Raw genomic sequence first — 21,113 nt, forward strand, 5'->3', positions numbered from 1 at the left:
CCTAGCATTCTCACTTCTTTCAGGTGTGAAGAGATGTTTATTTCCTGAATAAAGCTTTGTAGATTACACGGCAGACCTCTTTATTGTCTTGTATCTCAGCGGGAGGGCTTAGAATCATGACAAAATGTATTTCAGCATAAACAAAATTATGGATTTTTAAAAGATTGATAAAAAGATATTAGTAAAGGTATGCAGTGGTGATAGGTACACCTCGGAGATATGACATTTCACGTGTTAAAGCTGCATCTCTCAGAAAAGACAGAAGATTTGTGCTAATGTAAAACACACCTGTGGTAACAGAACTAGTGTTCCAATTTTTTTTTTTAAAAAAAGAGAAAAAATAGATTCTTTGCTGTTTTGCGGGGGGAGGGAGAGCAAACAGAACCACAGTGTGGACAAATAGGACAGCTATTTGATGACAGTATGTAAATGTCCCATAAATAGTGAATGAATTGAGCATGGCAATTCCACACTAAATGCCTTGTATGGAAGGGCACAGAGAATGAGCAGAAAGAAATAGTAGACACAACCAGGAGATGCAGCTGTGGGGATAGCTGAAGTTTTCATGTTAATCTACCAAGTCCTGTACTTCAAACTAAATTTTTATACTTGAGTTTCAACAAATTATTGGTACTGCACCTTAGAAGTTTACTAAAGTGGGCCATTACATTACTAGATTTCCTTGTAGTTCTGTCATTTACCTGTTGAAGCTATAGTTTTGAATTCAAACCATTGAAAAACTAACAAACAGAACTGCCTGAAAGCCACACAAATGCTCTAGCAAGCTGGCACTACCAAACAATGTGATATTTGCAAGTGCGTTATCAAAAATATTTTCACTTGCAACATTTGCTAGATGTTAACCATTTCTCTGGCTTAGCTCATACAGGTAACTTTACCTTCTCAGTAAAATGGGGGGGGATCTCCTTCATTATTTTAGGCAGACCCATGATCCACATTTTCTGTATCTGCTCTACACCTCTAGCTTTCTGGGCTCAGAAAGTCCAGTCCCTGGAGTTGTAGTAATGTGTAGCCTTGATACAGTCTCAGAGCCAGGAAACAGCGCTGACAGCCAGGAGCCATGGGATAGAATGCTATTTCTGTCCTGCTTCTCATGGCAAGAAACACTGAAGAGAAAAGAAGAACAGGGAAAGGGGAGATGCTCAAAGCAGAATTGCTAGTGAAGTTCGCTGCTAAACACAGGCTGTGTTTTGTTTGCTTTTGTTTTAGAGATCTGGACAATTTTTAGGTTGTCTGCATAATTAGCACTCTGATATCCCCTTTCCCCTCAGTATTTCTTTTTCAGTGTTTCTTTTTCAACAGAGCAAGATGATGACGGCATTTGGGGAGGATACCAGTTATAAAGAACGATTGTCTCTGTAGTCACCTCTTTGATGGCAACCTATTTTTAATGAGGCAGGTCAGGCAGAGTTGGAAGCAGCAGCTCTTTAGTTCCAGAATCAGATATTAACACAGATAAAAACCAAATTAAAAAAATAACCTTAGAAAGCAAATTAGAAGTCCCTTTACATAAGAACATAAGAAGTGCCCTGATGCTGGATGAGACCAAGGGTCCATCTAGTCCAGCATTCTGTTCACACAGTGGCCAACAAGCCATCGGCCAGGGATGAACAAGGCAGGACATGGTGCAACAGCACCCTTCCACCCATGTTCCCCAGCAACTGGTGAATGAAATCTTTATTGCCATCACAATTCGACATAATAAAAACAAGTAAAAAGATAAGCTAAAATAAATAAGTTAAGTAAGTTAAAAATAGATAATATAGAGTAAAATGAAAATAATAAGCACAAATGGAATATAAAGATAAAAATCACATTAACATACATTAAGAACTCGCAAGTGGGGAACTAGATCAGTACATATACCAGAACGAAATCTCCAGTGGCCAACCAGCCATCGGCCAGGGATGAACAAGGCAGGACATGGTGCAACAGCACCCTCCCACCCATGTTCCTCAGCAACTGGTGCACACAGGCTTATTGCCTCGGATACTGGAGGTAGCACACAACCATCAGGGCTGGTAGCCATTGATAGCCTTTGCCTCCAGGAACTTATCCAACCCCCTTTTAAAGCCATCCAGATTGGTGGCCATCACCACATCCTGTGGTAGTAAGTACCATAACTTAACTATACACTATGTGAAGAAGTACTTCCTTTTATTTGTCCTGGAACTCCCACCAATCAGTTTCATGGGATGATCCCATTGGATTCTAGTTTTTTGAGAGAGGGATTGCTCTTTTTTCTCCCTTCTCCCACACCCAGTCCATTCATGAGGACACCGTCCTCTTTTATGAGGCCTTTTCAGTATTGAATTCCAGAGAAAAATAGCAGAAAGTGTTCCCTTTATTAATAAAGTGCCTAAGTAGATAAAACAGGAGACCTAGTGAGGGATACCAATATCTCCCAAGGAGAATAAGAAAACCAATGTCAGTCTTTAAAAATTACAACTACAGCTCCAATATGGGGAATCATTCCAGCTGCTTCTATAATCATTGCAGACATTATCATAGAGTTTTAATTCACTCCTAGTATATCAGTATCAAACTAGCACTGTTACTGCAATTCAAGAAAAAGAGAAGTTTGATGGAGCAACACAGTTCATATTACTACCAAACATTCCAGAAGCCTTCCCACTGCATATGGAATATTTTCATCAAGTAAACTGAACAATGGTCCAGGAAGGATCCAGTATTTTCAATGGCAGCAAGAAAATGTTTGCAAAATAACACATGACCCTTCTGTTCCCAGGTAACTGGAAGCCTATCGACCAGGGAGGGAGGCTAGGGCAAAAGGCCCCTGGGTGCTTGCGCTTATCCTGTTCCCATAAACTGCAACAAGGCATCAACAATATTGGATCCCAGGGGTCTTCCTACAATCCTTGTTCCCCTTGTTCCAAGAAAGGACAATAGAATGACACGGAAAGAACCCAGCAGCTGCCCTGTGGGTGAGTAGTTCCCAAGTCCGGAAAATAGGCTCATTGCCTGTTCTGGATGGGGTTGCACTCCCTTTGATAGATCACGTTCATAGTTTGGGGATACAGCTTGATTCATCATTGTTGCTGGAGGTTCAAGTGTCCGCAGCAGCTCATAGTGCCTTTTACCAGTTTCAGCTGGCTCACCAGCTACAGTCTCTTCTGGACAGGGGTATCTTGGCAAAACTGGTGCAGGAGTTAGTAACTTCAAGACTGGATTACTGCAATGCACTCTATGTCAGGCTGCCCTTAAGGCTTCTCCAGAAGCTGAAGCTGGAGCTAGTGCAGAAAGCAGCTTGGCTGTTCTCAGAAGCTGCCCCTTCTCAGCCTGCAACTCCTTTGCTGAGGGAACTGCACTGGCTACCTATCAGCTACCGGGCCAGGTTTAAGGTTTTGGTACTAGTGTACAAAGCCCTTAACAACCTGGGGGCAGGATACTTGAAAGAGTGTTTTCTCCCTTACCAACCTGCCTGGTAATGGAGGTTATTAGAGGGCATACTCCTGGTGGCTCCACATGGACCTTCCACAAGAAGAAGAGCCTTTAGTGTGGCGGCCCCTTCTCTTTGGAACTACCTGCCCCTAGAGGTCAGGTAGGCTCCAATACAATACTGCTTCCGGTGCCTCCTGAAAACAAGTTTTTTCAAGGAAGCATTCCTCAACTGATCAGCCACTGGTTTTTTATTGGTACTTCCTTTTAAATTTATTGATTTTAATTTGCTGTTTAATCTCTCTTTTTTAAGTAAATAAATAAATCTTTTTAATGTTTTATTCCTCGGTTCACCGTTCCGGAATCCATTTTAGATATGGTGCAGTATATAAATATTGTAAATAAATAAATAAATAATAAAAAAGAGCAGCCCTTTCGGGGGAACACTACTCCTCTGAAAGCTCAGCAAAATCCAGCTCCTCTTTTGAAAACAGCCTAAGTCCTTCCTTATTTCAAATTACTTTAGATATCTATTGGGAGAGGCTTTTTAGCATCTGTTCTACCAGTTTTATTCTACTTTAACTAGCTTGCTAATATACTTTAGAAGTTAAAAGACATTAACAAGGCAGTTAAAGTAGCTTAACATAATGTTACAAACCCCAAAGCCTGGGAAAAGGTGGGCAAGAACTCAAACAAAATATACATAATACACAGAACCCAAGAGTAAGCTACCTCTCCAAACAGGAGTTCCAAACTATCTGTACTCTCAGAAACATTACACAGAAACATAGGTTTAAGATTTTTGTTTGTTTCAACAAGCGGGGAGGCTGGGAGCTTGCTGATGTTTAACGCTTGGTTTCATTGCAAATGCTTAGGTTCCACCTCACCCTTCTCCTATGCTAGTTGGAACTTCATTCCCTCATGTGCCGTATGGAAAGTGTGTGCCTCAATGACATCCTTTTGATGGGTTGGGACTGTATCTAATCTCCAATGTAATACATTCTACAGACAGCAGAGGCCAACCTCCCCAAATTACAAAATACTTGTGGTGCCAATACTATGCTTCCAGGAAAACCCAAAAAATAAAAATACAATACTATTCTATGGAGGTTCCAAATGATAAAATTAATGAAACATTAGACTTCTGCATTTATTTTCAAAAGAGTTATCTGACCAGCACTAAAATGAATTGGGAATTACAATATGCTTTCTTTGTAGTATTCCATTTCATCATCCATGATGCCCTCCGAAATTGTGAGGCTCTGTAATACATTACCATTCTCAATTCATAAAGCTATTTTAATGTCTCTCCTGAGGGCAATGACTCTTTATTATATTCACAGGACTAAACTCCTGAAGGGTAATTCTATAATAACCACAGAGCATTAAACGTCTCTATTTGGGTTATGTTCTATACCACAAGGTACAGAAGAGTGATTCATTTTTCTTTGTACTGCAAACTGAAAATAATCTTAATATCTAATGTTATGGATTTATTACATTATATTTGCAACAGTAGAAAAAATATGTTCTAACAAAGCCTTGGAACTACAGGAATCAATCCTGGAGATATCCCCTTCTCCCCACTCCACTCCTGGCCGACTTTTTCAGTCCTATTCCAAACTCAAGGATTTATTATCATTCAGAAGTCATGGCATGAAAAGCACTTATACTCATTCAAACTCTCTGCCTGAACGGGATGCCCTATCAGCAAAATATGACTGCCTTTTTAATATGATAATTGCTTTCTTGCGTACACTGCCTAAAGGAAGAATATGATGACTAGTGATTATTCTTGCTCCTGAGTTATAAATTCTCCCATCATTTTATAAGGTGCCATTCTCTTTGGGAGCCGAAAGCCACAGAACTCTCCTTATACAACTAAAAATCTCTAGGTTTTCTCCTTAATGGAGCAAAGGACATACAATGGAACTAAATACAATAGGTTATGCAACATGACTTTAAAATGTTAATCCAATGTAAACAGCCAATGTCTTTAAGAATATCTTACCCACTGCCCAGAGTGATCTCTCTCTTACAGTACAATACATTATATGTTTGGACAGCAAGAGTACATTGGTGTATATTCTCAGTGATTGCCCCACAGTTGTGGAACTCTCACCCAACTGCTGGAGACCCACTAAAGTCAAGGCATTGTAGAGTATTGTAATACTTGAACTCACTTTGAACTGAAAGGGTTAAACTAGCTATGGTGCAAATAATAATACTTACCCTGAATTGTTTTAACTTCTGTTATATATTATTTTACTTGAGGTACAACATGCACAAAGTACAAAACAGTTGCATTCTGTAAGCATGGATGCAATTTCCTGGCCACTGCAGGAAATATCCACTCCCCAAAACCAAGTCTGATTCAAGTGTTGAAGAGGCAACAGAACTCCCAGAGTCCAACATTCCACTTCATAGGCAGTTTGACTTACCTTGTGTTTGATCTATTACTGTGAAAAAATGCACCATTTTGCTTACTGCAAAAATGCCCTTTCAGATTGGTCTAATAATCAGTGTGCCTTGTGCTACGTGTGTGCTGAATTTCAGTTTTACGGGTATCTGAAAGTATCCAGGGTGCTCTATTTGGGGCTGTTTTCAGATTTTTCTAATAATGCAGGTGTCTTGGACTACATGTGTACCAATTATTCAAGGTTCTAACTCATCAAGAAGTAGCCTACAATTTGATGAACTATGTGTGAGTCAGTCAAGACCATGTATCTTTGTTTTATCTATACCCATATATCATACACAGTATGCAGTCTCCATAGTCTGCACTTGCTAATAGGTCCTAAAACTAAGAATGAAATTGCTAGAATTAAATGTTGTCTATCTAATATTAGAATATAAAATCAGTCCTGCTAGAGCAGACCAAAGCCTATCTAATCCACCATCCTGTTTCCCACAGTGGCCAATGAGATTCCCTAAAGGGAAATCCATAAGCAGGACATGAGAGCAGTAGCCCTCTTCTGCTGTTGTTCCCCAGTGAGTGGTACTCACAGACGTGGTGATACTGGATATCCTGTATGAATTTGTCTAATCCCCCTTTAAAGCCATTCAAGTTGGAGGTCATCACCTGTGGCAGCAAATTCAACAGTTAATAACTATGTGCTATGTGAAGAAGTACATTCTTTCCTGACACTTCCCACCACACAGCTTCATGCGATGGGTCCAGGTATAAAAGGCAGAAAAATTCTCTCTCTATATACTTTCTCCACATGATGCATAATTTTTATAAGCCTCTAACATGTTCTCCCTTATTCACTTTTTTCTAAACTAACCCCCCCACCCACCCACCTGCAAAAAAACATTATCTTTCCTCATAGGGAACTTGCTCCAATCCCCCCACCTAATCATTTCACTGGCCCTTTGCTGTACCTTTTCAAGCTCTACAATGTCCTTTTTAAGATGTGGTGAGCAGATATGTACACTCTATTCCATTATTTGTAATAATGGAATTATGATATTGGCAGCTTTGTTTGTGATCTCTTTCCTAGGGATTGCTAGTATGAAATTTGTCTTTTTCACAGCTGCCAACACTGGTCAGTGTTTTCACTGAGATATCTACTATGACCCCAAGTTCTCTTTTCCCTGGTTAGCTACCAGCAGTGCTAAGGAGGGCAAAGTACATGTGGCATTACTTTTTTTCAGAAGCATGGCAGTCATTTTTCCTGGAATGACACTGTCTGAGGGAATGACAGGGCAGTCTGGGGAAAAGGAAAATGTGACTGGGCCACATACAAAAAACAAAAACACTTCATCATCAGAGATTATGTTGAAGAATCAAAAGAGAAGGAAAAAGAAGATACCTTTCTTTTCCTCCAGCAGTGAGCTGCTCCCCTAAAAAAAAAACACCAAACCCTCAAGACAAATGTCCATTCCCCACCCCCAGCCCTGCAAATGACCTGTGAATAGGGTTGTGAAAATCAGCCATTTTGGTTCAGTTCTGTATGTACTATGGTGGATGCAAATCTTACATCCTTTTAGCCTTAAAAGGCTAGGGTTTAATAGTGAGAGAGAGAAGGAGGAGGAGAAGTGTATGAGAGATGAAGTATGAGTTGCAGAGGCAAGCAGATCAGGAGGTGGACAGTTAGGCAAAGCTGTCAGCATGACAGTGTCAGTTTTGTATCCAACACCTACCAACTCAAAATATTAAAATTCCAGTATAACTACTTCTTCTTGCCTCAGGGCATCTGGCAAAGTAAACCTTATTCTTTTGCACCGAAGAACATTTTAAGAGCAAGTTGAAGTCTGATTCAGCCTCCTACATAAATCTTCACTGGGTAACACTAAATTAAATGCTAAGTTCAGCAAAAGAAAAAGAGAAAAAAAGAAAGGAAAGGAAAGGGGGAAAAATACTGGAGGAAATACAGAATTACTTTTGCATTCATCAACTCAAGCTCTTGTCCCCGAATGGAAGTCAATAGTGATTTAGCAGTAATGGAAGCAGCACTCTAAAGTTTTAAAAGACACGAGCCAAAAATAAAATAACACTGAATGTAATGGCTAAACTAAATGCTGCTAATCATGACAGTTTCCCTTACTCTTGAGAAGGGGGTAAACCTTCCTCCACCCACTTCCCCTCAAAATTCCACCCCCGCCAAGGTTTCCCCATGGGAGGGGGTGTGGAGAGGAACTTAGGTTGGGGAAATTTAAAAAAAACCTTCCCAGAGTGCCATGATCCAAACTTGAATCAGGGATGCACATGCTTACACAAGAGTGAGGAGAATTATACACTACACTGCATGATTAGCAGAACATTTAGTTTGGCCCTAAGACATAACCCAACAGAAATAAATTTCGCCATCTGAGGGACTTACTAAAAGAACAATAGACCACCAGATCTTACATTATGTGCTCCATATTGAAAAAACAGCTTTTGTAGAATTCAGAGACAGCAAACAAATTTGATAAAGAAATAGATTATAGTATTTTATTATGATGCCAAGAGCTACCCAATAGCCAAACTGAATGAGAAGTAAATCACCAGATGATAGATCACCTATTTCTTTCTGTCAGGTACATCTCTTTTCAAATTCTAAAGACCAAGATGAAATAGCGTTATGTCAGAGCTAACACGCAAAAATGAATAAATACTACTGAACTTGGAAGTATTAAAAGGTACAATTATCATCAGCCATTTTGCAGAAGAACTGTGATCCAAATAAATATTTTTAAGGTTATAAAATAGGAAGCTCAGGCTTTTCTGGTTTCAGATTTCAAGTCTACTTCTCTATACCATGACTAAAGAACACTAGGACCAATTTCAATAGCTAATTAATGCAAGAAGTTTAATACATACAAAGAAAAGCCATGAGATTACTGATAAATCCCATATTAACTGCCCTGTTGAATTCCCTCTCTTAATAGCCTCTTATTTACAGTTCATATTTCAATGCAGGAAGAGGGAACTGACATTATTTCTCTTTAAATACATACAGTAAAATAGTATTATATTGCTATATAAAAACTGTATATATAAATGAGAGCCTGTCATTTACTGCTGAGGAGAAGTTTCATGGTGCCTTTTCTGCCCGCTACTACTCCCCCAACCTTCTGCAAGGAATGGATGTTTTCTCTGAGGAAAGACAGAGGAGCAGAGACAGTGAAGAGAATTAGGGAAATGGGGTAATTGTGTCGCTCGATTCTTTAAAATCAGTCTAAAAAAGTAACTGAGGTATTGTTTTAATTCCAACTGCTTGAAGAATCAAGCAGCTCAATTTATTTATGAGCAGGAAGTAGTTGCACACCCACTCCTTTATTTAAAAAATTAAAATTGTCACAAGTCACATCTGAAAACACACATAAGACCACCCTAAAAAAAACTGGAATCAATAATTTTTCAGTGACATTGTCTAGATTTTTCATTAAAAGTGTGTGAACAAAGGATTGTAATTCAAGCAAAGAAAAATGAAGATAAAGTTCCACTTAAAAACAAAAGAGTACTAAACTAAAATGGTGGCTAAAGATGTATAAACCTGGACGGTTTAATTTAAAGAGAGAAAGAGAAAGAGCACAAAAGAGAGGGGGAGGCCTCAAATTGCTGCTTTTTAAGAAAGGACATTTATTATGACGTCTAATATGCCTAATGCATTATGACAAATTGGCTTGTTCCAGACACAGCATCAAACCACAATTTGGCTCTATGTGAATGAGTCTCGTGCTCACATACATCCCCCATCCCCTCAACACATTTGGATTCAATTGATTACTTCCTCTTTAGCGTAAACCATAGTTTGCTGCTACATCTTAATCAGCTGTCAGGAGCTGCCAAGGGCTAGAGCCAGGATTCTTTCGTTATGCACCACTCTTGCAAATTGGCAGTTAGACTCTTCTGGACAGTAAGGGCTAAAAAAGGTTTCCTATCGGGACTGGCAACTTGCCCGAACAACATTATCTTCCAGGTATAATATTAGTTCTGATTGTTTTTATTTGTGTTTTTTTAATGTAAAGCAGATGTGGAAAGTTACGATCAGCCACAGAAGAGTGACAAGTGCGCGTTATGTCGAAATCAGATCTAGCTGTCATGCATTCTGTTGCTAATGCTTTCTTCCCATTTTCAACCAAAGATTACAATGGATGCTGAAAAGCAAGCTGTATTACGGATCATACACACAATACATACAGGACCTGATGTGGACAAAACCAATCCCTGGTATAAGCCAGTTTTGAAACTCAGATTAAAAGAGGCAATATCAACTGACCCTAAACATGACAAAAATCACAATGGCCTCAACAAAAAGATAGAATCTGGAATATTAATTTTAAAAATAGCCAAATGAAGATCGAAAACAGAAACAGAGAAAAGTGTATTACTTCCCTCAAACCTTATTTTATATGTTGCCTGGAATAACATTTAGCTCAAACCAAATGACACAGTGGCAACAGGAAGTAGCTGCCTTTGATCGTGGATGATGTGGAATCCCAGGGGATTTTTGCTAGGTGTTCAGAATTTTCCCCTATATTTTTTAAGCAATGAGGTTGAAATGCTGATTACATGAAATATTTACTTCAATTACAAAATAATTGAATTAAATTACTCATGATTTTCCTTATAGCTAATTTTATCTGTGTATCTTGTGCTTACTTAGTTATTAACATATACGAGCTATTTTCTATGTTAAGTCTGGCCTTTAAATTAAATTTATTATTATAGTGACGTAAGCTATTCAGTTCAAATGAACAGATATATTGTAAAGCTAACAAGAGGTCCAAAGCAAAGCATGCCACTTCTAACATATCTCTTTCTTACCTGTCACATCCAGCTTCTCACCAGTCACTTCAGCCTTCAAATAGATCCTTCCTCTTTTTTCTGTGTGATCCATTCCACAAAGACTTGGGACATTTATTACACATTGCTTGTGAACATTCATATCACAGGCTGCAGATCAGAAAAGAAATAACTCAGTACCATATATTACCAAGGATTGGTGATGGCTGCAAAAGATTGCAAATGCTCTTGTTCCCGTTTGTGAGAAATTAGTTAGGTTGGAGTTTAGCCCATCTGAATTATCAACAGAAGGAAAAGCCATTGAGAGCTTATTTATCTGGAGAAGACTCTCTTGTCTGTTAGGAATGATAACCAAGCACTGTAATTTAAGAACTTTTAAACAACCTATTATTTGAAGGATGACATTTTATTAAGGGAAAGTGTTTTGTAAACACTTTCCCTTAATAAACTTCTTAATTTTTGTTCAATTTGAAAGATAGTGTCACTCCCATGCCTATGCATAGGAACTGGGCTACTGAGTTTCTTTTATGTATAGAGGGCTTATTTTGGTGGAAGCAGTTTTATAGTTGAGGCAGCATTCCCTATTGGTGAAGTCTAATCAGGAACTTTATTAAAAGCAGAGGTAGTGAGTTCCATAGACCCCAGCCTGGTGATATGGTAGAACAACCCACACATTGCTCTGTCAGTTGTGGTAGCAGGATAACCTACAGAGTTTCTCTCACATGTAGGTTTTAGAACTACATTCATTGACTGCTACAGCATCTAGGAATCTTATAGATTCTGGGAATCTTTCCAGGGCTTCACATCTCTCAACTCTTGCTGGGGGGGAAATAGCCTGGAGAAGATGATTCTGATTGGAGAAATGGCAACTTCTCTCCCCCCACCTTTGAAAATTTGCAGCCTTGGAGGCTTTTTTTCAGTCAAAAAGAAAGCAATGGGGTAAGACCACACACTTTCCCCCTTTATAGAACCCAGTCAGCCATGCAGGGCCAGAAAGAAAATTGACAGGTAAGAACAAAATCTCCCCCTCTTTGATCATGAGCAACCAGACAATACACTCTTTCCCAGTTCCTATCCATGTGATTCAATACCTTCTGCCACCACATATGAATTCACAGTTTTAGAGAGTCTAGTAATAAATGGATTGAATCAAGCAGGAGCCCTAGCTTATGTTCAATGAGGAAGAACAACCCCCTGAAGATGCTGCTGTACTTCTAAGAGAATAAATTGCTATTCCCTAAGAAACTCCACTCGGGAAATGCAATTTAGACCTTGTGACTTATTTGAGCTGATTGGGAAGATTTTAGGAAACAATAAGGTCTTTCATTTCCTGAAGGCTTTAAAAGCAGGAATGGCTAGTTTTGCAGCCCAGATCATGAATGGATTTTTTCTAGCCTCTGATGGCCCTATTTGATTTTAATCAAAGTGTTGTAAAGTGCTTTCCTTGCCTGTCAAACTGCTGAGTAAAGTAAAACATTTTCCAGTTGTAAGACATTGAGATATTCCACATGTAGCTTAATTCACATTTAGGCCTGAGTCATGGGCAGTGATAAAAGCTTTTGAGGAGGATGCCCTCACTAACACTATCATCTCTTCAGAAACCATTGATAATGTACTCTGTGATGGCAAGCTTAGGGATGCAAGAAACACACACACACACACATGTACACAAGTGCAAGCCTACAACAAGTTCTGCTGGATAGGAGAAATTAGCAGAGCTTCATCTGCCTCTGTTCTCTGGCTTTCTCTCACATGAAGTAGAGCCTGAGATGGGCCTAAATGGTTTCTCTCAAAGCTGACCATTAAGCTGTAAGGACTTGGGAGAGTCTGAATCATACAGTTGATGTCTTGGAACATAGCTAGATGGGGCGATATCCCGGGGATTGCCCCGGGATCATTCCTGTGCATTCACATGATGCACAGGGGATCCCAGGAGCAGGGAGGGATGATCCTTTCCTTGGCCCAGGATATCACCCTACACTTCTGTTGCGGATGATCCTGAGACCGCAAAATGTGTGGCCAGGTGTCGCAGTTTGTCCCGGCTCCTCGCAAGTAACCATGAGGAACAAGGCACAGGGCACAGAGCTCCTCAGGGGGTGGGGTGGGGTGAGCGGGGATTTTTTAAAAAACACACACACACTTACGATGTGTGCACGAGCGCTCATGCACTCCTTCTCCTTTAAAAACAAAAAATAAAATGGTGGGCGCGACGTCCTTGTCTTCCTGGGATGTCATGTGCTGCGTGTAGACTGAGGGGGGGATCTCGCGATCATAAAATCGCGAGATCATACCCCTCCAACCCACCCCCCATCTAGCCATGGCCTTGGTCTGCATGAACATAGGTCAGGCAACTATGGAGGTGCAGGGACCTTTGTGATCCTTATATATTTAAGGTGGAAGATGACTGAATGGTAGCACCCTGTATTGGTACAAGTGACCCACACAGGGAAACATCAGAAGCAAAGATAAGACTCCCAAGTAGGAATCTCTTGGATAAAAACCTCTCCTTCCTCTTCCATCTTGAGCAACCAAAGTGATATTTTTTTTATCATTGGTCTTTATAAGAACAGGCTTCTAAGGAATCCCCAAATAGCTTGTAAACCATTGAATTAGTCATATGTGAGAGCTTACTATTTTTAAAGCTACTGAGGAGGAGTTGAACTCAAAACACATAGAAAGAAATAGAGGTTTGTGTACTTTCTGACAACAGCTGTTTTTTTGCATTTCTTTGTTGTAACTAGTTTTGCATCCCTAGAAGGAGAAACAGAATTAACTTGTGCCCTAGAACTTAATACATCCCCATAGGCTATGTTGTATTATCATATTGGAAACCAAAGCCTGAACATCATAACAGATAACATCAAGGCAGGTTTCTAACTTGCCTGAAGAAAACTTTTAAAGTCAGGTAGCCTGAGAGGATAAAGTCCTCCATTAGAACACTCTCCTTGGGCACTGCATGCATCTCCATGATTGATATATATATTAATTAAAGGTAGGAGATCTTGTTGGATAAAAATATGGACCCTTTGACTTCAGAAGTATTTTGCCAACTGTCTTCAAGACCCTTGAATGAGGCCAAAACCAGAAATGATGTGGCAGAATGAGAAGCAAATGGAAAAGCATTTCATGGACCTATAGGGTGAGAAAAAACTCAAGACTCCAGGCTGTTCAGGCTGACTAGATAGTTCAAGAACTTTAGAGAGCAGGAGAAACAAGTCTATCATGACTAATGCTACCCAGACCTCCAGCATCTGATCCCAGTAAGCCTCACATCAGAACAAAAACTGGGATTCCTCCCAAGAGCACAAAGATTTATTCAGGGTACATGTATGATTCTCCTGCTTCTGTAATATTGGCCTGCTTTTGACCAATGGACTCGGTAGTAGGCTCTGACTACATTGGCCCCTGCTCCTAGCCCTTCTAGTTTGCTGCAGGTGAAACATGGCACACTATTTGACCTGGCCCTGCAGCCCTATTTCCATGAGTGTCAGATCCTCTGATAAAAGTGGGTGTCTGTAATGGCAATTTGGAGCAGTGGAGCAGAGGAGACCAGAAGTTCCTTTTGTTTGCATGCTGCCACAGTGGTACAGAGATTAAAGGCATGTTGGGGGCCCATCGTGAGAGTCCTCAGTTCAAGATCAGTGATTTCTTGCAATGGGGAGCATCTCTCAATTTACAATTTCCCCTACAGCTTCATGATGACAGATACATACATATTTCTGCTTAACCTTGTACCACTTCTTCTGAATCGGTTTCTGTTATGAAACTGACTAGCTTCCTTCTCAGAATGACTTCCTCAGCACTGACAACCCTGCATGGGACAGCTCCAGCTCTTCAAAAAGAAAAAGACTGAGATCCCAAGTGTTGGGAATAAGCAATGCTTCTCTATTAGAGGGTGTCACAAACGGGTTCATACCTCACAGACAGGAAGAGCAATATCATAAGATCCACTATCCTGCTGCCCATAATCAGAGAATGTCAAGTTTTAAAGTAATCTAGAGGGAACAGTGGCTGGGCAGAAAGGCAAAAAGAACACTGAGAAGCCACAAGTTTAATTTAACATTATTATTTTTTTAATGCTCAGGCCTTTACCACAATTTCTAAGGCCAGATGCTGACTGAATGCAATTATTCTCTCTTCCAGTAAGTTTCCATTAACATATTGCTATAGCCAAATCAACACTGGAGAAAGCTCCACTCATTTACACTATTTTGCTAAATGCTTTCAAATATTTAATTGAAATGGACAGTCATGCCTGTAACTAACAGTAACTGAAACAATGTTTTCCTGCTAAGAGGCTGGCCAGTGTCTAATGGCTTCATTAATTTTTAAAAATTCTGTTTTAACAGCATGAGAAAAATGCTTACTGTCACATTTCATCCCCTGGTGCAGAAGTCCATAAAGCAATGATCCACAATGGTCACAAAATGTTGGGCTTCCATATGTGTGTATTTTGAACTTGTGCTTGCTTCTGGGATCCTGAAAAAGAAGATAGCAATTGGATGTCAAATCATATTTAATAAATGAAACTTTATGACACAAAATTCTTCATACCGAAAGGACCATCTTTTACCACAGCTGTTTATGAAGCAGAAAACCCATTTAAAACTTATTGTACAACACATATTTCCTCTGAAAATGCCTGCTGCTTATCTTCCCCCAATAGCCTAAAAATACTTAATATTCTGTAATAAAATCAAATGAGGTTCATTTGATTTTGTGGTTGAGTGATTACATTATAAATCAGGGGAGCACAACCCTTTTGGCTCTGAGGGCCAAATCCAGTTTTGTCAGTAGGGCCGTAGCTAGCCCTAAGGTTTATCCCGGGGTCATCCCTGTTCATGTAAATGACACACAGGATATCCCAGGAGCAGGCAGGGACGACCCCAAGATGATCCCGGGATAAACTTTAGGTCTAGCTAAGGCCTAGGTCTCATGGTGGCACACACACACACACACACACACACACACACACACTGAGTGGGGATGAGGGGACATACAAACATACACACCTGCTTCAGAATGGCTGGAAAAGGGAGGAAGCTGCAGCCTCCTCCTTTCATCAACTATCCTGGTTTGCTTGGAGTCACTGGAGAAGGGACAAGGTGGTGGTAAAGCAGTGATCCAGGCTGCTTTGGAGTGGCTGCCCATCTCTGATCTCTCATCAGAGATCAGGGAAGGCTTTCCTTTGCTAGCACTTCCTTTATTTTTGATCTCTGATGAGAGATCAAAGGGTCAGGAAGTGCTGCCACAACAGATTTACAGCCCGTAGTCCATACTTTTTGCTATCCTGTTACAAATGATACTTTTAAAAAACCAAATAGCTATAAACAAAACTTGGTTCTTACGTACCACTACCTACTTAGGTGGCCATTTGGAATTGAACCATATGACCCAGCTACACTTTTTTTTGTACAAAAGGATTATCTGGTGTGGATCCTGCAATGTAAACCTTAGCACTGCAAATCCTCTTTTGGAACCATGCAATGCTATGGTTGAAAGAGTATGAACTGTATGGAAGCCAAGTCCCACCAATGCCATAACTATGTGGGATTGCTCCCATGTGGTTCTGTTTTATTCAACTGATCGCCTTGTTTGGCTGCATGTACAAATTGAGCTTTACATATTTCAATGTGAAAGCAAATATCCATACGTTACTGTCAACTACCCTGCACATGGTAGCAGGAGATGCAGAGCTTGTGAGTATTCTCTTGGAGAAAACTACCCCCTTCAAGACCCTAGACACCTGCTGCTCTGGGAAGAAATGGAAGATGGTTCACACAATTGGGGAAGGAAAATAAGCCACCTTAGCGTATTTTCCTGATCCACGCATCCCGTTTGCGCACCATGCAGTGGTGGCTTGCAAAGCACCTCACAACCCTAGAACAAGCCATGGGTTTGGGGAAAGGTTTGTAAACCCACCCGCCCTTCACCTTTGCCAGGTTTGGATGACATGACAAACTGTGCCCAGCAAGGGTAATCATGGTAATCACTCAGCATGCAACTGGTGAGCATGGGGGTGGGAAAATAAACTATAGTGTTTTCTGTAACTATATTTACAGAAAATAAATTATAAACTTATTTTCCTTCCCCAATCATGTGAACCTGGTTATTAAGGTGCCTATACAAATGCGTTGTATAGAGGAGAGATTGTAACTGCTTTCCATGCAAAAAGTCCTAGGTTCAACTGCTGCCATCTACAGTGGGATCAGCTTTCATGAAAGACTCCTGCTGGAGACCATGGACTGCCACTGTCAATCACAGTAGATAATACTGGTGTGCTAGATGGACAAATAGTCACAACTTCCAACATTCCTATAGTAGCAGTGTTAGCTTATTTATTTATTTAAAAAGTCAAATAGCAGGGGGAAAGAGAGTAGGTAGGGGAAGAAAGTTTGTCTAGCAGCTTTCTTCGAGCTAGGACGGCAAATTTTGATACTATGATCAATTTTTGGCAGCAAGATACATCTCAGTGGAAAGGGGTAAGAATCCTTTGCAGATTTTTATACTGAGTTATATCTAAGTGTTATTACAGAATTATAAAGGTAACTGAATTGGTTTAGTGCAACCACATTTGTCAGAAAAAGTTCCATTCAACTTCATAAAATACCAGAACAGAAAGTCATTTTGCAATAAATAAATAAAAAATCATTAAGATGCCACATTAACAAACACACTTTTAACACAAATGTACAACACAGGTCCAAATTAGGTATAAGATTATCAGGTGACATGAAAAATAAAAAGAGGCAAATATAATCTCACATACCGGTACTGGTAAGATTATTTGGTGCATCAGGTTTAGAACATTATTAGACACAAGACATATGTTATTTGTCTATCTTGGGGCAGAAACTTATAATTCACTAATTGATTGTGCCATAAACTTTGGGCATAGCTAGACGGGGCGATATCCCAGGGATCATCCTGGGACACACAGGGCATCCCGGTAGCAGGAAGGGACGATCTCTCCCTTGGCCCGGGATATCACCCTACCCTTTCATTCCAATTTTTCTCATGGTCTTGGGATGATCCCGAGACTGCGGGACGTGTGGCCTGCCATCGTGGTTTTGTCCTGGCTCCTCAAGAGTAAATGCAAGGAGCCGGGAACTGGGCACAGGGCTCCTCAGGAACTCTGTGCCCATTGGGGTTGGGGTGGGGGTAGCACGGGGCGTTTTTTTTTTTTTTAAAAAAAACTTACAATTTCGATTGAGAGCTCGTGTGCTCATTTTCCTTTTTAAAAAAAATTCAAAATGGCGGGCGTGACATCCTCTTCTTCCTGGGATGTTGCACGTCATGTGTGGACTAGGGGGACAATCTCGCAATCATAAAATCGTGAGATCATCCCCTTCAACCCTCCTCATCTAGCCATGCCCTTTGATATAGGCAAGCGTGTACTTCATAAGATGCAAGATAATTGAGGTCTGATGTTTTAATTCTTTTCAATGGGCTGATTAAGGTCAAATTCCAATGATCAGTTGTTGAGATGCTACAGCCCCTGTCCCCATACAGCATACAATCTCAGATTTCTGAGAGCAGAAAATCACTTATTACTTTTAGTCTAAAACACCAACCTGTCTCCAAATATACCTCAGGCAAGTCACATCCTGAAGCTGCTTTTTAAGCTGCACTGCAAAGCTGCTGTCTGGAGAGGTGACATGTATGTATTTTTCAAGCCTTTAACAGTAGAGACCTTTTAGCAAATAAGAATCTCCAGAATCTTAAGAATATCCAAAATGGGGAATTGTCTAAAATACCTACGCACCCCTCTAGAGGGAGGCAAAACAACATATAGGAATATCTAACAAAAACAATTAATTTTACATTTGTTGCTGTTTAGTGGGTTTAGTCACTTTCTACAGGCTGTGCTTCAATCATTTATCATTCTCTGATTTTTTAAAATTTCATGTTTATGCCACCTTTCAACCCAAGGCAACTCACAACAGTAAAACCTAAACAATTCAACAATTATTACAAATTATTTGAACAAAAATTGTTGCTGTTCTGAGGCCTACAACAGCAGACATGTTGAGAACAAGCTAAACTAACAGGCAAGCTACATTTCATAAAGTTTTTCTAGTCTAGAAACATCTGTAACTGCTATAATGTAAAAAAATTAACTTGTTACATCAGCACTCCTCCAAAGAACAAGGATGTCACTGGCAAATTTAATGTGACAACTGAAGTTTGACCAGCAATTGATGATCAGTTTGCTGCAGTTTTGATTTACTTTAAGTATTGCAGTTCTAAACCTTGATAGCAACTCCCTTCACCCTCCTCTGATAGCTGGCAGTACTGGAGTGAGCAAGAAGAATGTCAGCACTTGGAAAACCCTTCCATACAGCCTCCAGCATTTCTAATATGAAACTCCTTCATTAGCCCTTCCTCACAAATTCCCCCCATTCCCAAATCCAATCAAATGCTAATTATGTACAAGGGGGTACTTCCTAAACTGCACTCAAAATTTCTTGGGTCTCCCACTTGTTTACTGACAACATACAATATGTTCCAGAAATGCTCTTCTGGATACCAAGAATTTCACACGATCATCTGCTATATACCTATATTAAGTCCCTTGCCTTGTTAGATAAATGATGAAGTCAACAACGCCTCTTAAAATAGTTTTGCTTTTCATTAAGTATTGCAACGTATTGATTCATCATAGAGGAACTACTAGAGTTCAGCCACCTATTTACTCTTTGATGTCTTGAAAATAATTCCCATTTGTGATAACCCCCATTAGGTATCTGCTCAATGTTCAAGTGAGAAGAACTTCAGGATTCCTGTACTGGACATCCCTTTTAAGATGCAAACATTATTTATTTATTTATTACATTCTTATACCGCCCAATAGACGAAGCTCTCTGGATGGTTTACAAAAATTAAACCCTGAAAAGCACATTTTAAACAGATTCCTGTTGTCTATAGAATTACATCTGTAGTGGAAAGTCTGTAACTAAGGGAGAAGCTCTGCACCAGTAAAGCAAGTGACTGGCTGATTGTCTCTATTCCAAAGAAGTCACTGTACAGAGCTATACGTTAGCAATAACTAGTTAGCAATAACCATGTTGAAACTTTACTGGAAAGTACCTATGGGTTATGTGGCAACACATTTTACTAATAGCTTCTTCTTTTTAAAATAATAATAATAGTGTTACCAGCCTATGAAACTGCAGGAAAGAGTAGCTGAAAACCAAAACCAAGAAAGCCACCTCTTCAACTACTACTAAAACTGAAAGGACTGCATTTTAATATCAAGGTCGAGCGGTCTTCTTAAACACAACAACAATTTACTCTCCAATTATTACTTCCTAAAGCACAACTTACAAAAAAGCAACCAATTAAAAAGCTGTTAATCGTAGCTGTTAAGAAAAAGGCTAACTTAAACCAAGGAACTTAACTTTATTGTGTCTGTATTGACTGAATTCTTCAGCACTGAGTTTTCTGGCCAAGGAAAAAGCCACATATGAAATATGGGGACAGCCTATCAGCAAGAAAAAAATGCAACAAACCTACAGACATTTATTTCCAAAATTGCCTGAAAGGTCTTTGGATTGTGCCAAGATGCCAGATGCTGCCACTGAAAAAAGTAGCTTCTGCAGCCTGACATATGGCTCTTATGAGAGTCACTCAAAAGCATAGAAGGAAGGTAATACAGCCAATAATAAACTTCTTGAGATTAAGTATATACTTTAAGAAGCGGCATCAAACTATTCCTGTAAAACTATAGGAAGAGAGATGTATATATGCAATAAAAAATTTTTAGAACACCAGGACTGAATTTTCTACTTTTCAATGAGACATTAGGGTTGCATTACTGAAAATTATATATGGAAGAAATATATTAGCTTAAGTACCTTTGATATTTGCAGCACTGTGCTTTACTCTTTTCCCACAGTTCCTTCACACTAATAGGAATAAAACGATATTGAAGTTGATAGACAAGTGAACAGTATCCCAAATCTTATAGGCCACTTAATTCATTAAAACAAGGCAAACCTGACAGACAGGCGTGAATACAAAATTTCACAGGCTGTAAAATTAGGTTAAAAAGCAACAAATTCATCCACTCCTCAGCTGAATGAATGAAGACTCTTTCCTCATCACTAAGATAAGAAGCACACAGGAAGGTGGATAAGATGGCTATTTGACCATCAAACAGAATGTTTTGCCTCACCTGAAAGTACTGCAAACATGCTGTTATTCTGCTCTGAACAATTTTCATTACGTTATCTTTTCTTGGTAAGGCAGTGCTTTATTCAGAGCTTGTCAGCAGTTGGTGCAATAAAAAACTAGCACTTTCCCATTATTACTCTCTTTCTTAATAATGCAGCACAATAGCAACATCATGTGCAAACAAAGAATTCGGCAACACAAGTAAAAGCCAAAGCAAAGGATGCAATTGCAATCAAAATTGAACACCCAATGTACAATCTTTTTCTGAGAAAAATCCAAA

General features: G+C 39.6%; 1 protein-coding gene across 2 annotated transcripts in view; it reads right to left on the bottom strand.

Annotated features, from left to right (window-relative positions):
• The window catches only part of PRKCA (protein kinase C alpha), a 212,883-nt gene that overhangs the window by 59,154 nt on the left and 132,616 nt on the right, over positions 1-21,113 (bottom strand). For both annotated transcript variants that reach the window (XM_063120032.1, XM_063120033.1), the window contains exons 4-5: positions 15,025-15,136; positions 10,679-10,807 (exon numbers count right to left, since the gene is read on the bottom strand). In XM_063120032.1, coding sequence (XP_062976102.1) covers positions 10,679-10,807; positions 15,025-15,136 — 241 coding nt within the window. The remainder of the gene's footprint in view (positions 1-10,678; positions 10,808-15,024; positions 15,137-21,113) is intronic.

Source organism: Elgaria multicarinata, chromosome 3 (genome assembly GCF_023053635.1).
Source record: "Elgaria multicarinata webbii isolate HBS135686 ecotype San Diego chromosome 3, rElgMul1.1.pri, whole genome shotgun sequence".
NCBI lineage: Eukaryota > Metazoa > Chordata > Lepidosauria > Squamata > Anguidae > Elgaria > Elgaria multicarinata.